The sequence below is a fragment of the Suncus etruscus genome, chromosome 14 (assembly GCF_024139225.1).
Source record: "Suncus etruscus isolate mSunEtr1 chromosome 14, mSunEtr1.pri.cur, whole genome shotgun sequence".
NCBI classification, from domain to species: domain Eukaryota; kingdom Metazoa; phylum Chordata; class Mammalia; order Eulipotyphla; family Soricidae; genus Suncus; species Suncus etruscus.
Window position 1 is genome coordinate 35,748,600 of NC_064861.1, and position 19,295 is coordinate 35,767,894.

A 19,295-nucleotide genomic window follows, 5' to 3' on the forward strand; every position below is an offset into this window, starting at 1 on the left:
CCTTGCACTCACTAAGCTAGGATGGACCACAGTTCGATCCCCTGGCATCCCCTATAGTCCCCCAAGCCAGGAGCAATTTCTGAGCACATAGCCAAAAGTAACCCCTGAGCATCACCGGGTGTGGCCCAAAAAAAAGCCAAAAAAAATAGAGAGAGCTAAATAACTACAGAATTTCTGCTATTTACATTGGTTTATAAAATGGCATCAATTTAGAAATATAGTAATATGAAAAACACTATCTGGTGGAAGTCGGTGTGTATATCCCTAAGTGTTTGGGGGCTACTCCAAGTTTTGTGCTCAATGGTTACTCCTATTGTGCTCAGAGGACCATGCAGTTCTGGCGACTGAATCTGAGCCTATGACAGGTTTTGTAGTATCCCTTTGAGCTTTCTGCTTGCCTTGGGAATATTTGTTAAAGGTGACTGTTACTCCCTGGCATTACTGTTGCACAAGCTATTCACATTCAAATCCACTAAAAGCATATCTGACAATACTCCAGCTTCCTGCAGCAGACCAACACATGTGTCTCAACTGGAGTCCATTATCACCTCCCATACCAGGGAAGGAAAACAGAATTTGACAGTTCCTGAACACACTTCTGCTGTAATAAGACATGGTAAACCCAAAGATGCTGCTAAACATACTGCAATACACAAAACTGTCCATAAAGCAAATGATTATCTTGAAAAAATTTCATTTGTATTGGGGTTGTGAACCCCTCATCTGGAATAACAGTCTTGCATTATTTTTCTAATTTCAACTATAATCACATGAAGTAGAAAATGTTTGTCTCTTTATCAAAAGAAGTGAGTTTCAGAGAAATTAAATACCTTAATCAAAGCAACAAGGTAGAATTGCTTGCTCTTAAAAAAGGAAGTATATTACCTTATAATTAATGATATAAATATTTTATATTATTTAAGAGGAATTGTATCGAAGGAATGAAAAGATTTTCAGTTATGGATTCAAGATACTGTAACGTATATAAATAATACTATTACTAATAATACAATTATTAATACTATTAGTGTTACTATTAAAATGTATAAAGACCTACAATCAGCAAGCAAGGATACTATATTTGCTATTTTCTGGTAGTTCCTTTACATTAGAAAGAACAAATCAAGAGACCACATGAAATGTCTTCTATTTCACTCCTATGGAACATACAGAAACAATAAAGGCATGATGATAAAAGATGAGGATAATTCAGGTTAATGAAATGTCCTTGGTTTTCTGTGTATTTGAAGGATTAGATGAAGAAAGTTTCTTTGGTACAAGAATAGAGATATATAAACCACTATGTATAAAAGAGGGTGAAGAATTCAGAACATCTGGAAACAATCCTGAGCAAAAAAAAAAAAATTGGGCCAGCAGAGAGATAGGAGCTAAAGCTTGCTAGACAATGAGGTACTTGTACACGTAGGGTCTTGAATGCATCTCTTTTCCTCAATTACCCAAGTCTTCATCAGATTTCCTAAAATCCCTGAGATGAAGAGTGCATATATACTCTTTGGAAAGCAGGGCAGCAAGTAAATGCTCCACGTGTTTTTACATGAAGGAGAACAAGATCATTAGGATGCACAGATGAAGCTTAGAATGAGGGCCCATGCTCCTCCTTCCTCTTCACTCTAATTCTAAAGAAACAGGAATCAGTGCTTCCGACCATCCTGAACTAGGGATTGTGAGGATTTGATAAATTTCCTAAAAAGCTGAGGGGCAAGAAGGTGCTCAATAACGCAACATCATTCTTTTACGAGATGTCTCTATTTCCTTAGAAAAGATCCTGATGTGATCTAAAATTATACTCCAGGGTTTAGGGATTGGAATTACTCTCTTTAGGGTTCTTCTTCTGAGTTGTTTAAATATTTTAGTATTATTTTTCCCCTTTACAAGCACTTTGAAAGTAGGTAACACAGAATGTAACCAAACAAGTTAAGACAATCTAAGATTGCACTCCTGGGAATGCCTGATCCAGTTTAAGAAAGTTTAAAAGTTTAAAAGTTTCACTCTGACCTTCTTGGTCTATCAACTCAAAAATAGTTCATGGTGAAGGCATTGTCCTGTTTATTTGGAAACAAGGTATGGACATCAGAATAATGTTCTTAGACTAAATGAGAAATTGCACAGTGAGGCGGAATGGCCTATTGCCATTGATTGGCTTTTTGTTTGAAGTATCCAGACTTTTATGCAAATGAACTACAATTTGACTAATGGACTTTGTGTATGTACTTCAGCTCTATCCTTGAGCCATTTTAAAGAATGTCTCCCTTCATTGAGTAGTATTCCTTTGCATAAGCAACCAGAATTTCTTTGTTCTCCAAGGTGAGATATTTTGACTTGAGCTTCCAGAAACATGAGTACCCTCATGTGGACATTTGTTTTTGCTTCTTGAGTAGTCACTAAGAAACAGAATTACTAGTTAGAATAATAAGCACAATAAATTTTATAACAAATTGACAAAATAATTTCCAAAGTAATTCTATTATTTTTCATTCATTCTAGCAGCTAACGGAAGTCTTTATAGCTCCACAACATTAACTGGCCAACATTTACTATAGTCAGTCATTTTCATTTTTGTCATTCGATTGTGCACATTGGTATTGCATTGTGGTTGAATTTGCATGCCCTTAATAACTAAAATATAAAGATATCTCTTTTCTTCCCATGACTTTACTCCATCTGGATATCTTCCTCAATGTTTGGATGGTTGCTCATTTTCAATGGCAGTATCTGACTTGTTATAATGAAGAGTATTCTTTTAGACATTCTCAAAACAGATCTGATGAGACTTTTTGCAAGTATTCTTTCCACTTTTGGCATCATCTTTTCATGCTCATGTCATGAACATTTAAAAAGAAGGGCTTACATAGTGATTAAGTCCGTGTGGTATTGGAATAAGAATAAACTCTATAAGCTAGAGCCCAGACCAATAGCACAGTGGTAGGGTGTTTGCCTTGCACTGGGCTGATACAGGTTTGATCCTGAGCATCCCTTATGGTTCCGGGAGCACTACAAGAATGATTCCTGGACACAGAAACAGCTATAATTCCTAAGTGCCACTGGGTGTGGTCCAAAAACAAAAACAAATAAAAAATTATAAACGATAGGTCAGAATAGTTTATCAGGTAACACACCGCCACATATATAGTCAGCTAATAATTGAAAAGAAGCTGAGATAATAAAATGTAGTAAAGATAACCTCTTCAATAAATAGTGCTATGAAACCTTGGTAACTATATGTAAAAACATTAAAGGTATATCCATATCTCATACTTTACACAAAAGACAAATCAAAGTGTTTCAAAGACCTTGAGAGCAGACCAGAATCTATAAAGTACAGAGAAAAGTATATGTCCCAATATTTGGACTTCAAAGGCATTTTCAATGGCAACGGCAACAGTTCCTAAAATACAGAAATGGGACTTAAATCAAATTAAAATATTTCTAGATGGCAAAAAAATGCAGGCTAAAACAAAGCAACAACTAACTGAATGTGAGAAAATTTTCCACTCAAGATATCAGATATAAAGTTCTCACAAAGATCAACAGCAAAATTTCCAAAAGTCCCATCCGAAGTGCAGAGTAAAAATGAACAGTGTCCAAAATATGCACTGTTCTTCACTGCTATATAATAGCTAAAATACAGTATAAGCCTAATTGTCCAACAATAGATAAGCAATAGAGAAGTGCATAATGAAGATATGGTATTTATACATAATAGCATATTAGACAGCTGTAAATAAAGATAAAAATCAAGAAATTTGCTAAAACATTGGTGCAACAGAAAGATATCATGTTAAAGGAAATAAGCCAGAATAGGGATAAATGCAGGATGATCTCACTTACATGTGATATACAGAATAATTGGATGGGGAAATGCAATATTTGAAAGGGGGGGAATTCCTTGATTACCTAGTCCTAGAGTTTGGGAAAGAGAAGGGCAGAGAAAGGAATATACTGAGTAAGAAAAAAAAGAGATAAATGGAAAGCAGGGGTCAAACTTGTAAACGTTTATACCACAGTGGTATAAAGGAGTAGTAGAGCCAAATGTCCAAACCACAGACTCAAAAACACTGAAAACAAGTGATCAAACTCAAAGAAATGAAAAAATATGTTTGCCAAACTGTCAAGATTTCAGACTATGGGAGAAAATCTAGGAACCCTGACAGAGGGATTGGTATTGGACCATAGTATGTCTAAAACCCAAATATCAATAAATTTCTAAATCTAAATTTTCGAAATAGCTAATAATAAGAATTAAAAATAGCAGGGGCTGAGCAATGGCACAAGTGGTAGGGCCTTTGCCTTGCATGCGCTGACCTAGGACAGACTGTGGTTCAATCCCCCAATGTTCGAAATGGTCCCCCAAGCCAGGAGTGATTTCTGTGAGCGTAGTCTGGAGTAACACCTGAGTGTCACTGAAGGTTACCCAAAAACAAAAACAAAAAACAAAACAAAACAAAAAAAATTTAAAAAGAAAGACTTAGGTTATGTTATCATTTGGTACCTCTATACCCTATTCTACATAGGCATTGAGATCAACCAGTATTTGTCCTTCTTTTTCTGACTTACCATATATACTTGAGTGATTAAGATAAAGTGAAGGTATTAGTTGATATCCACCCTTGTAGATATAAGTAAAAGATACTACAACTTCTATTTATTACAGGTGATATTTTTACTCACTTGCTATACTTCCATGTTATAAAAACTAGTTTAATTATTTCTAAATGCAGTTAATTAAAACTGTCAAAATGTATTAAGAATTTACCAAATTATTAAAATGCATGATATAAGATCATATCTAAATCATATTTATCTTAAGAAACTGACAGAGGCTGCAGTTTTGCTTACAAAAAAGAAAGTTTTAATAAGCCATCCTTATATGGCAATATCACAGAGGGCTTCAAAATGCAACTCAGCTCATAAAGTCCAACTAAAGATGACTTACTTTCTAAGTAATATTTAAATATCCTAAAACCAAAATATTAAAAATTGCAAAACATCAGTATCTTTATTAGAATCATCAATATTATGATAGTGCCTCTTGACTCTTCTTTTTGTATGTATATATACAGAGTATATGTATATTTTAAATATGCAAAACATCAGTATCTTTATTATAATCATTAATATTGTGATAGTGTCTCTTGACTCTTCTCATTTGTGTATATATACAGAGTATATATACATATATATAAACATAACTTTAATACATATATACATATAGAAAACTCTCCATGACAAATTTACTGAACTTCATTTCAGAAGGATGAGTATAGGATAAAAAAGCACAGGCAAAAATACAAATGTATTTTTTTTTTGAGAGCAGAATTTCTCAAACTTATGTGGCCTACTACCCCATTTTCAGGGTTAAAAACAAATCACTCAACTTTCCCTGCCCCATCTTTTCTTTAAGCCAACAAATGGAAAGCACTTCCCAACTGTACTAAGACTACTTCCACCCCCTAGCCTAGGTCATGCCAGCACCAATGCCTCATGGGGGTCATCACTGCCCATGTTGGCTATAGAAGAAGTAATGGAAAGAAATGAGATTAAGTAGAAGTTAATTATGCAGCTCCAATATAGCAACTGATGTATTCTCTTACAAGCCTATGGTGAGTTATTAATAGGCTCTGAACATGTAAGATTCTTTGAGTAAGCGCCCCAAAATTGGATGGCACACTCTAGAGTCAAAGGCAAGAGCAGCCAAGTTATTAGAACACTTACTAAAATACTGCAACTGAGCTAACTGTTTGCAAAGGCACTGGAGACTTTGAAACTATATTAATATTCACTTTAGACTGTCCTCAAAACCACATTAGTATGTTATTCCATAAGTATTTAAAAAACAAGAGACATCCATATTCTTTGGTAATAAAGTAGTATTCATGATACACACGAGTGTTCAGGGAAGCAGGAAAAGCTGGGTGGATAGAACCAGTTTTCTTTTGGGTGATGGTGTGGGGGAGTTTTGGGCCACCGGCTTTGGTACTCAAGGATTACTCCTGGCTCTGAACTAAGAAATCACTCCTAGTAGGCTCAGAGGACCAGTTGACATCGGGCATTTGGCCAAAGTTGGCTGTATGGAAGGCAAGTATCCTACTCACTGTACTCTCTGGCCTTAGTTTCCATATTCTTAAGCACAAAGCACACAGCAATACGTTTCTCTTTCACTTCCTACCACTCACCACTTTCATGATTAGTTCAGAGGAAGAATGTGTCAGTTCACCCAGATTATGCAGACACTTAAGGATCTTACAAAGCAGCAACTAAAGAAACCGAAAAATGGCAAGCAAAGTAAAACAGTAATCAAGAATATTTATTTAATGTATAATTACTGTTTACATTTGTCCCTAATTTTCTAATGGCATTTGTTCGTATGAAAGGCCAATTTTTTTTTCTGGAATATTTTTTCCCTGAAGGAATTCTGGATGCGCTTTAGAACATTTAATGTTAATATTTACAGAAATAAAAACTTCACTGAAGTTTCACCTATATTGTCACTTAAAACAAAAGACATCTTACCACATTAAAATATAAAGGGAAAAAAATGGATCTGGAAAGGTAGTATAAATGTTAAGGTGACTGCTTACAATGCAGCTCTGGCTAAACAGTGGTTTGATTCCTGGCACAGCACTATGGTCCCTTGAGCATGGAGAGAAGAAAGGACTGGAGGAAAGGAGAGTGGAGGGGAGAGAAGGAGAGGGGAAGGGAGGGGAGCATAGGAGAGGAGATGGGAGGATAAGGGAAGGGAGTGGAGGGGAAGGGAGGGAAGGGAAGGAGAGCAGGGAGGGGAAGAGAAGGGAGGAGAGGGAGGGGAGAAGGGAAAGGGGAGAAGGGAGGGGAGGGGTAGTGAGGGGAAGAGAGAGGAGGAGAAGGGAAAGGAGGAGAGAGGAGGGGAGAAGAGAAGGGAAAAGAGAAGGGAGAAGAGGGAAGCGATGAGAAGGGAAAGAAATGGAGGGGTGGGGGAGTGGAGGGGAGTAGAGGAGAGGATAGGAGAGGGAAGGGAAAAACGAGGGGAAGAGATGAGAGGGGAGGGAAGAAGAGAAGGGAATGAAGTGGATGGGGTGGGAGTAGAGGGGAGGAGAGAAGGGAAGTGAGGGGAGGGGAGGGGAAGGGAAGGCAGGAGAGGGAAGGAGAGGGAAGAAGGAGGGAAGGTTGGAGGAGAGGGGAGGCTGGAGGGTGGAAGGGAGGAAGGATGGAAAGTAGGAAGACAGAAGGAAGGGAGGAGGGAGGAAGGAAGGAAGGAAGGAAGGAAGGAAGGAAGGAAGGAAGGAAGGAAGGAAGGAAGGAAGGAAGGAAGGACAAAAAAACATGGAGTAGTAGACCGTGTCAGGGAAAGATTTCTCTGAAAACTCAGCCAGAAGCCAACTTTATCTCACACAACTCATTAGTTTATCACTAGAGGATATCTAACCAATCCAAACACCTGCATTTTTAAAAGGAAATACCATGGTATTTGGTGAAAAGGATACTAGAAGTTCAGCGCTTCGGCTGCTTCACAGGCAGCTGGGAACATCAGAGCCACAATAATATAAATTACAGATTAATTAAGACCGCTCAGGGCTGGAGAGGTGGTGCAGTGGTAGGACATTTGTCTTTCATGCGGCTGATCCAAGACAGACCATGGTTCCATCCTCAGCATCCCATATGGTCCCCCAAGCTAGGAGCAATTTCTGAGTGCATAGCCAGGAGTGACCCCCTGAGTGTTACCTGGTGTGGCCCAAAAAACGAAAGAAAAAAGAAGAAGGAGGAGGAGGAGGAAGAGGAGGAGGAGGAAGAGGAGGAAGAAGAAGAAGAAGAAGAAGAAGAAGAAGAAGAAGAAGAAGAAAAGAAGAAGAAGAAGAAGAAGAAGAAGAAGAAGAAGGAAGAAGAAGAAGAAGAAGAAGAAGAAGAAGAAGAAGAAGAAGAAGAAGAAGAAGAAGAAGAAGAAGAAGAAGAAGAAGAAGAAGAAGAAGAAGAAGAAGAAGAAGAAGAAGAAGAAGAAGAAGAAGAAGAAGAAGAAGAAGAAGAAGAAGAAGAAGAAGAAGAAGAAGAAGAAGAAGAAGAAGAAGAAGAAGAAGAAGAAGAAGAAGAAGAAGAAGAAGAAGAAGAAGAAGAAGAAGAAGAAGAAGGTGTTTGAGGCCCCTCAATTCTCCAGGACTGTAGTGATTCCCTCACTAAGAAGAGCAGAATCACTCAGCAGCTGGAAACTGAGTGTGCAATACTGAACCCTGCAACTCTAGTAGACATGCAGTGACAGGCAGAACCCCCTCCTCCTGCACCACTGTTACTAAATGTTCGAAGCAGCTACAAGACACTGTGTTAGCCAAGAGCTAAGGGAATCCTTGTAATGCAAGGGCACAAGCATGGGAAGTGTACAGATTATGAGATCATGAAAGTTTTCTTTTTAGAAAGTTTAGAAGAATCTGTGTCCATCCAAGATGTTCGTCTGGAAATTGACAAATGTCCCAGTCATTTTAGTAGACATGTCATGGCACTCAAATGTGGGACCTCCTGAGTCATCAGAAATAAGCTTCAGTATTTGTGTTGCCACGTTTTATAAACTTTTGCTTTGCACCTTAGCCCTGCAGTAGGAAATTTGGCACATTTTCTTTCCCTATCAATAAAATGTAGGAAAAAGACTCCACAGTGAATTGTCAATGGCAGCAGATACCCAGAACTTGGCCTACATCAATGATTTGCTGTCATGCCCCCCTAGGAAGAAGAAAATATTTTTCGCACCCCTCGCACGACGGTAAATAGTGTCTTTAATTAAAAAAAACTTTAACCTGCAAAATAAAAATATATAAAATAATCTGAGTTGATTTTTTAATCAGAGGTGATTTCTGGATTAATGGCTACAATGAGCACATTTTGCAATGCACAGCTTTTTGAAGCGGGGTTTGAAGCAGGATACAGCAACTCTCAGCTCCAGACACATACAGAGACATAAACACAGGGCTTAGCTTGTTATGACAGTGTTTGCCGAGGTCAAACACACCTCCCTTTACGGAGCCTCAAGCCCCCCCCTTGGGGTCACGCCCCACTATTTGAGAAGCACTGGCCTACATAAAGGATCTGAAAGAAATTCAGTAACTCAAAGAATTAATTTAATGACAAGGTTAGATGGATTGGAGTGGATAGGGCATTTTTCTTGCAAATGGCCACCTGGGTTTGATACCTGGCATAACATGGTTTCTTTTCTTCTTCTTTTTTTTTGGTGTATATATGGTAATAACTTTATTTTTAATATCTTTATTTAAACACCTTGATTACAAATATTATTTACTTGGATTTCAGCCATATAGAGAGCACCCCCCCTTCACCAGTGCGACATTCCCATCACCAATGTCCCAAATCTCCCTCCTCCCCACCCCGCCCACCTGTATTTGAGACAGGCTTCTACTTCCCTTTCATTCATTCACATTGTTATGATAGATCTCAATGTAGTTACTTCTCTAACTGCACTCACTACGCTTTTTGGAGAGCTTCTTATCATGAGCTGGACCTTCCAGCCCTCATCTTTTGTCTCTGAGAATTACTGCAAAAATGTCTTTTTTCTTAAAATCCATAGATACGTGAGACTATGCTGTGTCTATCTCTCTCCCTCTGACTTATTTCACTCAGCAGAATAGATTTCATGTACATCCATGTATAGGAAAATTTCATGACTTCATCTTTCCAGATAGCTGCATAATATTCCACTGTGTATATGTACCACAGTTTCTTTAGCCATTCATCTGTTGAAGGGCATCTTGGTTGTTTCCAGAGTCTGGCTATTGTAAATAGCAGTGCAATGAATATAGGTGTGAGGAAGGAATTTTTGTATTGTATTTTTGTGTTCCTAGAGTATATTTCTAGGAGTGAAATAGCTGGATTAAATGGGAGCTCAATTTCCAGTTTGTGGAGGAATCTCCATATAGTTTTCCATAAAGGTTGGACTAGACGGCAATCCCACCAGCAGTGCATAAGAATTTCTTTCTCTCCACATCCCCGACAGCACTGCTTGTTTTCATTCTTTGTGATGTGCGCCAATCTGTGCGGTGTGAGATGGTGCCTCATAGTTGTTTTGATTTGCATCAGTCTGATGATTAGTGATGTGGAGCATTTTTTCCATGTGTCTTTTGGCCATTTGTATTTCTTTTTCTTTTTCTTTTCTTTTTTTTTTTTTTTTTTTTTTTTTTTTTTTTTTTTTTGGTTTACACCCAGCTTCTCTCAGGAGTTACTCCTGGTTCTGCACTCAGAAGTCACTCCTGGCAGGCTCTGAGGACCGTATGGTGTGCCGGGATTTGAACTAGGGTCCTTCCTGTATTGGCTGCGTGCAAGGTAAACGCCTTACCGCTGTGCTATCTTTCCAGCTCCTGTATTTCTTCTTTGACAAAGTGTCTGTTCATTTCTTCTCTCAATTTTTTGATGGGATTTAGATGTTTCTTTCTTGTAAAGTTCATTTGAAAGAGGGTATCAATAATAACACAATAATTGTGGAGACCCCAACCCGGCCCTGTCACCACTTGATAGGTTAACCAGACTGAAACCCAACAATATTGTACTAGCACTGAAAAGAGGAATGGACGAAAGAGACCTAGTAGATAAATATAGGACACTCCATCCCCAGAAACCTGGATACACATTCTTCTCCAATGTACATGAGTCATTCTCCAGGATAGATCATATGCTAGCACTTAAAACATGGTTTCTTAAGTCAGCCACAATTAAACACAATTGAACACAACTAAGCACAAAGCTACAATAAATTCTAAGCACCACTGCATGTGTCTCAAGAGCAAAGTATTGAGTTTATATTTATGTTCTGATATTATAAATGTATAATCAGAAGGATTTGATGCACAGGTTGGTTCTCTGTCTAGTGCAGGGTTTAGAGTAACCATACACATTCATACACACACACACACACACACACACACACTCACAAAGTAACCCTTTTTCCTCTCACACTCAAGTTCCTAAAACAGATCTGCAAATCAAATCACAGCATTTGATTTTAAAATTAATGCTACAAAAGATTAAATCTCATGACAGAATATATGAGAAATACATGAGAATATATGAGAAAGAGTATTCCTCAGATCCCAATGTTCCTCAAAAAAGGGACACCCAGATGTGCTCATTATCAGGGCCACATTGTACAAGTACCTCATATATTACAAGGAATCTGTTGTTCTACCTGAATCATAAACCTAGCCCAGAAATCAATTATAATAATATGAAATAGAGAGTCTGTTAATAGTTTAACCATTTTGAAGACAATAAGCGTTATCTATTGAAGTCACATTAAAACTGAATAAATACTAATAAAAATAATAAAGCAAATATAGGAGCAGAGGAAGATCTACTTCAGATTAAGTATAAAGTATTACAAATAACTATGCTAGATATTAAAATACAGTGAATTAAATGAAAATATTCATTAAAGGCATAATAAAGAGGCTCAGTCTCCACAAAAGGGAGAATGAGAAAAATTTTAAATAAAATTTCAATAATGACTAAAAGGAAGAGGAGAAACTTAAAAAAAAATGAAGGGGTCCTTTGAGAACTATCAGACTCCAATAGAAGAGGAGATATAAAAATAATGGACATCCCAGAAGGTGAAGACAAGACTACAAAAAACCTAGACAAAAAATAACTGAGAGGCGATGGAGAAATCACACAGCAATAGGGATTTTTGCCTAGCATATGCCTTACCAAAATTCAATCCCTGGCAACCCATATGGTCTTCTGAGACTGCTAGGAGTAATTTCTGGCTAAAGAACCAGGAATAACCCGAGTACCACCAGGTAATGGCTCCAAAACAAAAACAAAAATTAAATTAAAAAACTGGGAATTGACCATTTCTCAGGAAAAAACAAAACATGAAAATACAGGAAACTAATAAAAATGCTCAAATTTCTAAATGTAAAATTAAGAACTACACTAACAATACATCACAGCTAAGTTATCAAAAATGATAAGATTTTTTGCCTACATTACTTTATTACTCCCAGCAGCAGTCCAGCACCAGCCATAAAAGGGGTTCACCCCTTTAAGAACGACCTTAATCAATTATTATTGGCTGGCTGGGGCCATAAAGCCCACCCCCCTCCCTGTGAAGCTGAGAGTGGAGAGTGAGTGTGGAGAGTCTATGACAGTTTAAAGAGGCAGTTGGAGCAGCAATATGACGGAACTGTGTCTACTCCTGGCTATGGGTTTTCTCCCTGATTTTGACAGACTTTGATTTCCATCATTTAGGACTATTTATCCTTTACTTATATACCTGCTCCTTTTACCTGTCCCTCAATTGACCTTACCCTGCTCCCAAACCCAGCTCTCTCTCCATCTTTCTCCCTCTCCCAGCCTAGAGGTCCCTGAGCTTCTCTTAAAAAGGTTTGAAGTATCTTGTCAGAGTCTTACCTGCAAGTCCCCCATGGACCCCAGCAGCATGGGCCCCTTTCTAGCAGTTGACTCTGGCAATAAATAAAATATCTTAAAAACAGTGAGGGGGATAAAAAGCAACATACAAAAGCAGCCTGATCAAACTAACATTGGATTTCTCAGCTAAAACTCTACAGGCTAGGAAAGAGGTGGTGGGCATATTCAAATAAAGTACTGAGAACATCCAACCAAGATCACATCAACTTTTAAAGTTAGAACTTAAATATGATGAAAATATAGAGATTTTTCCCAAAAACAAAGACTAGTAGAAATTATTACCAATAGATTTGCACTGAGAGAAACATTAAAATTGCTCTTATAGGAAAAGACAAAACAAACTCTTGAGTGTGGTGATAAATCGTAATACAGAACCAGAAACATAAACAAGAATAAACAAATAAGAATGAACATCAAAAAGAAGACTAGTACAGAATTTGTTTAGTCTGAAGATGAAGAGTTGAAATCCTCACAAAAAGACTATGATAAAAATCAAGTGACTCAAACCTTATGGTAACCACAAATCAAAAAAATTTAACCACACATAATTAATCTGAAAAAAAGTGAAGAACTTTAGTGTCACCAGTGAAAACTGGAGTAAGATATTTAAGGTTAGAAACACAAGAACGGGGCTGGAGAGATAGTAGCACAGCGGCGTTTGCCTTGCAAGCAGCAGACCCAGTACCTAAGGTGATTGGTTCGAATCCCGGTGTCCTATATGGTCCCCCGTGCCTGCCAAACACCAAAAACCAAAACAAAATTAAAAAAATAAAAAAGAAATACAAGAACAACACTACATTGCATAAGGATGTGAAATATTACAAATAAAATCATAGCTTAAAAAGTTTAAAAAGATTTAATTTTCTTGTAGAGATAATGTTGATGAACTTAAGGTAGCAGCAGTCTTAAGTAAACTAAGTCAGGCAGTATAAAACAATTATCAATGGCTTCACTTACATGTAGAACATAGATAAGCAAGCAATTGAGTCACTGAAGTGGCTGGCCTCAGATTTTAGCTTGCACAACCAATTATTTTGTATTCTTTTAAAATATATTGCTTAGGCTCAAGATCCAACTTGTGCAAGTCATTTTTTTGTTTGATTGTTTTTTGGACCACACTGGGTGACACTCAGGCATTACTTCTGGCTATATGCTCAGAAATTGCTCCTGGCTAGGGGGACCATATGGCATGCCAGGGTTTGAACCAGGTCTGTCCTGGATCTGCCATGTGTAAGGCAAATGCCCAACCACTATGCTATTGCTCCAGCCCCTGTGCAAGTCATTTTTGGAAGTGATGGGCAAAGGTAAAAGAATGTATTTAACTGGAACAGAATAGTTTTATTTGTTGGCTTTGTACTCAAGAATCACTCTTGGTAGATTTAGGAAACCATACAGGATGTCAGAATACAGCTTGTATTGCCATATGAAAGACAAGTATCCTACCTGCTGAACCATCTTTTTTGACACTGGCTACATTTTTACTTATTTTCCTATTTACCTTTGAGACTAGCAAACCACATGAGGAATCATTTTAACACCTGCCAAAGCTCTTCTGGTCTTTTTTTTTTTTTTTTGTCTCTATACTGGTACATTGTCTTGTCCATGAAAACTCTTTAGTAAATTTTTAGTTGATTAGTACTATGTTATTTATTTGTCTCTTAAATTCAATGAATAGCTTAAGACTATTATTCCATATTAAATATTACTAAGGTTCTTAGAAACTATTAAACATTACTATTCCTACTAAATAGAAATAAGAATACTTCATACATACAAAATGTCCATACATGCATATATAAATTGTGCATTTTAAAAATAATCAAAACTAACCAACTTGCCCAGGGTTGGTTCACACAACATTCTGTCAATGTGGAAACAGTACCAACTTGATCTAAGGGCAGGTTGCCCTACCTCATCACCTTACGGTGAGATGAAATCAGAAGACACTCCATCCTTTGATCTGTGCAAAAACTAAGACCACTTTAAATATAGAAGTTTGACTACAACAACAGTGACTGAGCAGAACATCTGGAACCATTAAGAAAGACTCTATCCTAGGCTTCATCCTACGAACTGTGTAAAAACCAAGATCTCTAATTACAGAGGACTGACTTTGACAACCACAACTGAGCAGAACATTACCTGGCACCATAAAGAAAGACTCTAGGGTTCGACAGTGAACATGTCTAGAGCCTGTATTTGGTCTCATGACAGTATACTTCAACAGTGGAGATATCCTGTATCTTCCTTTCTAATTTCCCCAATACTTACTGTGCCTAAGAAAATAACAACAACAAAACAACAAAAAAGCCTTGCCACGCCAGCACCCCCTTTTTAATTTCTTTTAATTTTATATGTATAGCTTCTAGACAGGGGTTCCCACCCACTATCTTTTCTTTTTTTTAACAGAACCATAGAACATGAATCATTTTGTTCTGCCTCATATTTCTGTCTTCCTACAAATTGAGGAGAAAAAAAAGTGGATGGTACCAGCAGCAAAGCAGTCTCATGAGCTTTGAGTAGAAATAATAAATGATCAGACCTAAATACCCAACCCAAAGTCAATAATAATAACAGAATCAAGAGACCCAAACTACAACATGCTATATACAAAAGGGACCTATCACACTTGCAGTCCAGGAGGCTAAGGGTGGAGGTATGGGATGCATGCTGGTAACAGTGGTGAAGAAGGTCAACACTAGTGCTCTAATTCACTGTCCCTATGTACCTTAAATATAACCTTGAAAGACTTGTAATTCACATTGGTCTCAATAAATATAAAAATTAAAAAAATATAAAATATAAAAATAAGCAAAACAAGATCCAGAACATTATGTACTTCGAAAAGGTAGTACTTATATCCAAAATCTATGTTCTAGCATATTTTCTCTTCATAATACCTGTTATATATCTACCTGGCTGAAGAGTTTGCAGTATTAGATAAGTAATCACATTTGCTACTTTAAGATTTTTTCCTATTTAAAAGAATCCCAACGGTGCTAAAGAGTTCAGAGACTAGGCGGCAAAATACAACTGAGAGAAGGGGAGAGAAGTCCATTATGTGATCTAGGACAAATAGAAAACTACTACCAACTAAGAAAAACCTGTTGCAAAATAAAGTGACATACATTCTTAAATAATCAACCTCATATCAAGATATCATTATTTCTCAGACTAGAATGACAGGATCCCAGCAGTCTGGAAACACAAAGGTAAAAGAATACAGGATTGGGATAATTAACCTCTGGAGAGCCAATGCCATAATCTGGCAGACAAAGTTTCTGAGGTCTCATCTCATGATGAGGTCTGATCTCATCCTTTTCCATTATAAAGGGGAATGCTTAATAGCCCAATCACAGTAAGAATCCATCCCCTTTTTCTGAATAAATGCTCCACTTTTATCTCCTCAATCTCTTTCCTTTGTCAAATTAGAGCTCAAGTTAGTTCTTCTTTGTCTGGAGTAAACCTCTGCATCCCACAAAGTGAATTTAATCTCTGCTCTGGGACTCCATCCTCAATCCCCTTTTTATACCTCAGGCAGAATCTTTGATTCCTCTTGCTACTGTGACATTGTTTTATGAATTCCAGTGTATTTTCTACTAGTGGGCCCAAAGGTAGAGTATTTAAATCCCTAATGCAGGATCTAAGTTCCACTGGACATCCATTAGAACAGAGCCTTAATTCCTTCATCCAATTTAAATGAAGTCACCCAATTTTATTCTGGTTAAGAAAGCCCAGAGAGGTCAGGGGCTTGTCAATCATCAGCAAGCAACCCTAAAACAGACTGTAGATAACAAATTAAGCTCACTTGCTCCTAATTCATCTTCGTAAGGGAAAAGGGTTGGCATGGGAGAGTGTAGAGTCACACACCCACCCAACTTGGAGATCTGCCTGACTTTTTACTCCAAGTCTGACTGCTACACTGTATTGCTGGCAATGTCAGTTTTCCTCAATAACAAAGACTTCCCAGTTCAGAACATATATACAAGTGGCAAATAGGAAAACTGAGTAAAAGTCCAACATGATAAACAGGGAGGTATGTCAAACTCCTATTCAGTCTATGAAAAACCCACTCATAATTCTAACCTTTCTCCCTTAAGTATGAAAAGAAGGCATAGCTCATTTGGAAAATCTGACCAAAAGCCCACATTTCAACACAGTGAAATGCTTTATCCCCTATTGCTGCTACCACACCAGGAACTTTCTATATGTAATTATTTAATCCCAGGCCAGAAACTAGTACACAATGAAAGTCCCACAAAATATTTCCCCTAGTAGAAGTGTTCAGACATCAGTTCCACTGAAAACATTTCTAAAAGCTATCATGTAAATTTTCCATGCCAAGTTTTTTCACTCATGGCTTAAAAAGTTCACATTTGAATATTCATTGCTATGAGCATCTGGTGAAATATGGCCCTGTCCAGCAATTTACATCATTTGACTATGGGATTTTAGAAAGAAATAGGTAAAAATTTCCAGTTTTCATTTTGTTTGGATTTTAAGCATCTTTTTCCATTCATGGCTTTGGGTGACTTTGATGAGGTTGGCATTTTCTGTTATCCATTAGTACTGGGTATTTCTCCAAATGAGCAGGTTGCTTTCACACAAATCCTTATGGATTTCATCAATGGCTCACCAGAAACAGCAACATGAACCCACAAATCACATGGGAGTTTTCAATATTTTTGTGGACTTTTCTCCTTTAATCCATAGTTAAGGTCATGGGGAAGATAGCTCATACACTTAATGTCCCTGAACTGTACATCTAAAAATAGTTAAAGTGTGCATTTTCTGTTTGTACACATTACCACAAAGTGAAAGGACGACTTACAGGAGGTAACAATTATTCCAAACCAGTCAAGTCAGAGGGGCGGGGGATGGAATTATTTTTCCTCTTCAGACAGAGCAAATGGCTTTTTATTTCTGGTTCCAACAAGCTTCTTAGCAAGCCACTTAATCTTGCTACTTTCCTCCATGGACTAAAGAGGAGGAAAGGAACAATTGACAGACAAAACGTTAAATAAACCTGAGGGGGGTCATGTTTAATCATAGAAACATAATACTGGGAAGGCTTATTGGACTCTAATGTCAGCCATCAGTCAACAGCTCCCTGTCTTTGCTGATGCCTGCTCAATCCATGTCTCTTGCAAAAAAATGAGAACAGGTGTCCAGAGTGGTTAGTTGCGAATGTATTTCAATTTCAGACAGCTGGGAAAATGCAATTCCCCAGAGAACCATGCTGACAAACTTTGAAACAGTACATCGCAAAACAAAGCACAAACAAACAAACAAACAAAAACAACCACCCAAAACTGTGATAGTAAATGAGGGCCGCAGGAGACAAAGTCGGGGTGATCCTTGAGTGCAAAGTCTGTAGTAAGCCTTGAACATTGAGGGGTGGGTGTGACCCAAACAACTAAAACAAAACAAAACAAAAAATAAAGATTCCTCTAGGGCAGGGCCACAAAATTTGAGACCCCTGATAGAGCAAAGAGAAAAGATTCAGTTAGGAGCAGGATGGTGGCTCTTGATCTCCTAAAAGAAATTAGGAGATATACAGGACTGAATTGGAAAACAGAAAGAAATGGGGGGAGAAATAAAACAGGCCCCAGGGACGAATTGCAAGGAGTCTTTTCTATTAGTATGAGGAGAGATTTATCGCCTAGAGAAGGCATCAGATACACTGATCAGCCTCCCAGCTGACTCACAGCACTCCCGGATGATTTTCTAGAAGAGGTAAATGGTGTGAAGATTCGACTGGAGCTCAGAGAGCGAAATTCTGTTAATTCAGTAAAAAAAAAATCTTTTGGTGGAGGAAGGCAAGCAAACCAATCCGACCTAAGGGGGTGGAGAATGCAGGTGTGGCATGGAAGGTGAGGGCTGGGAAAGGGCAGTGCTTACCAGACCACCTCCACACGTGCTGAAAGAGACCAGGGAACCAGGGTGCTGCAGCACAGTGCCAGTGTAGAAACAGGATGCATTGGCGGGTGCATGCAGCTGTGGGCCGGCTGCAGACGGTGAGGGGCTGGGGCGGGGAACCGGCCACTGTTCCACCTGGAAGCGTGGCGCGAGGAAGCGGCCGTCTCTCCGGAGCAGCAGGTAGAGGTCCCGGGAGAAAGCTGGGATCCGCAACAGCACCTCCTCGCCTTCCAGCTTGGCTTGCTCGGCAGGGGGTGGGGGTGGAGGGGGCTGCGGGGCTGGTGGGGGCGGCCAAGAGGCCTGGACACCTAAATTCGGGGTACACGCCCCACTGGATGCCCGAGGCAGCTCCTGCGACTCCAGCTCCTCATCCTCCTCAATTCCCAGGGGCGGCGGGGACCCAGGCTGGGGCTCCTTTGCCTGCTTCTCTGCAGGCTCCTGCAGCGGAGCTGAAGCCACTGAGCGCACCTCCCGGGAGCTGCCAGCCACTTGCGTCCGGCCACCCCCAAAGCCGCGAGCACCGCCTGGGTCAGCGCTGGCCCCGCTGCCTCCCGCAGCAGAATCCACCGGTTCCCGGCGCCAGAAAGCGGGAAACACGACTTCCCACTCCTCGTGGTCGGGGGTGAACTGGAGCCCTGCGGGTTGGGGCAGACAAGACACAGAGAGAAATGTGGGTTTGAGAATCTTGAGGTTCCAGGAACATTCGCAGATTTACACTCCGGGGCCAACACTAGGTGCAGACCACCTGCCTAGCCCTGAAACTCAGACCGTTCCCCTCCCCCGCGAAGCCTTGAGATCAGATTACAGACCCCAGCAGTTTGCAAATCAAATCACAATGATACGGAGGTGAGGACGGAGACCTTGGGGGTCAGCTAAGTTAAGGTACGGAGACTTAGTTGTTGGAAGTAAATCGGGACAGCCCCGCTAGATGATTTTTTTTTTCTGAAAGATGAAGCAGGCAT

At 39.0% G+C, this 19,295-nt stretch overlaps 1 protein-coding gene across 1 annotated transcript in view; it reads right to left on the reverse strand.

The window, feature by feature from the left end:
* Nucleotides 1–19,295, reverse strand: part of ADAMTS19 (ADAM metallopeptidase with thrombospondin type 1 motif 19) — a 272,346-nt gene that overhangs the window by 252,675 nt on the left and 376 nt on the right. The window contains exon 2 of the mRNA XM_049787377.1: nt 18,316–18,968. Within this exon, the coding sequence (XP_049643334.1) occupies nt 18,316–18,968 (653 nt within the window). The remainder of the gene's footprint in view (nt 1–18,315; nt 18,969–19,295) is intronic.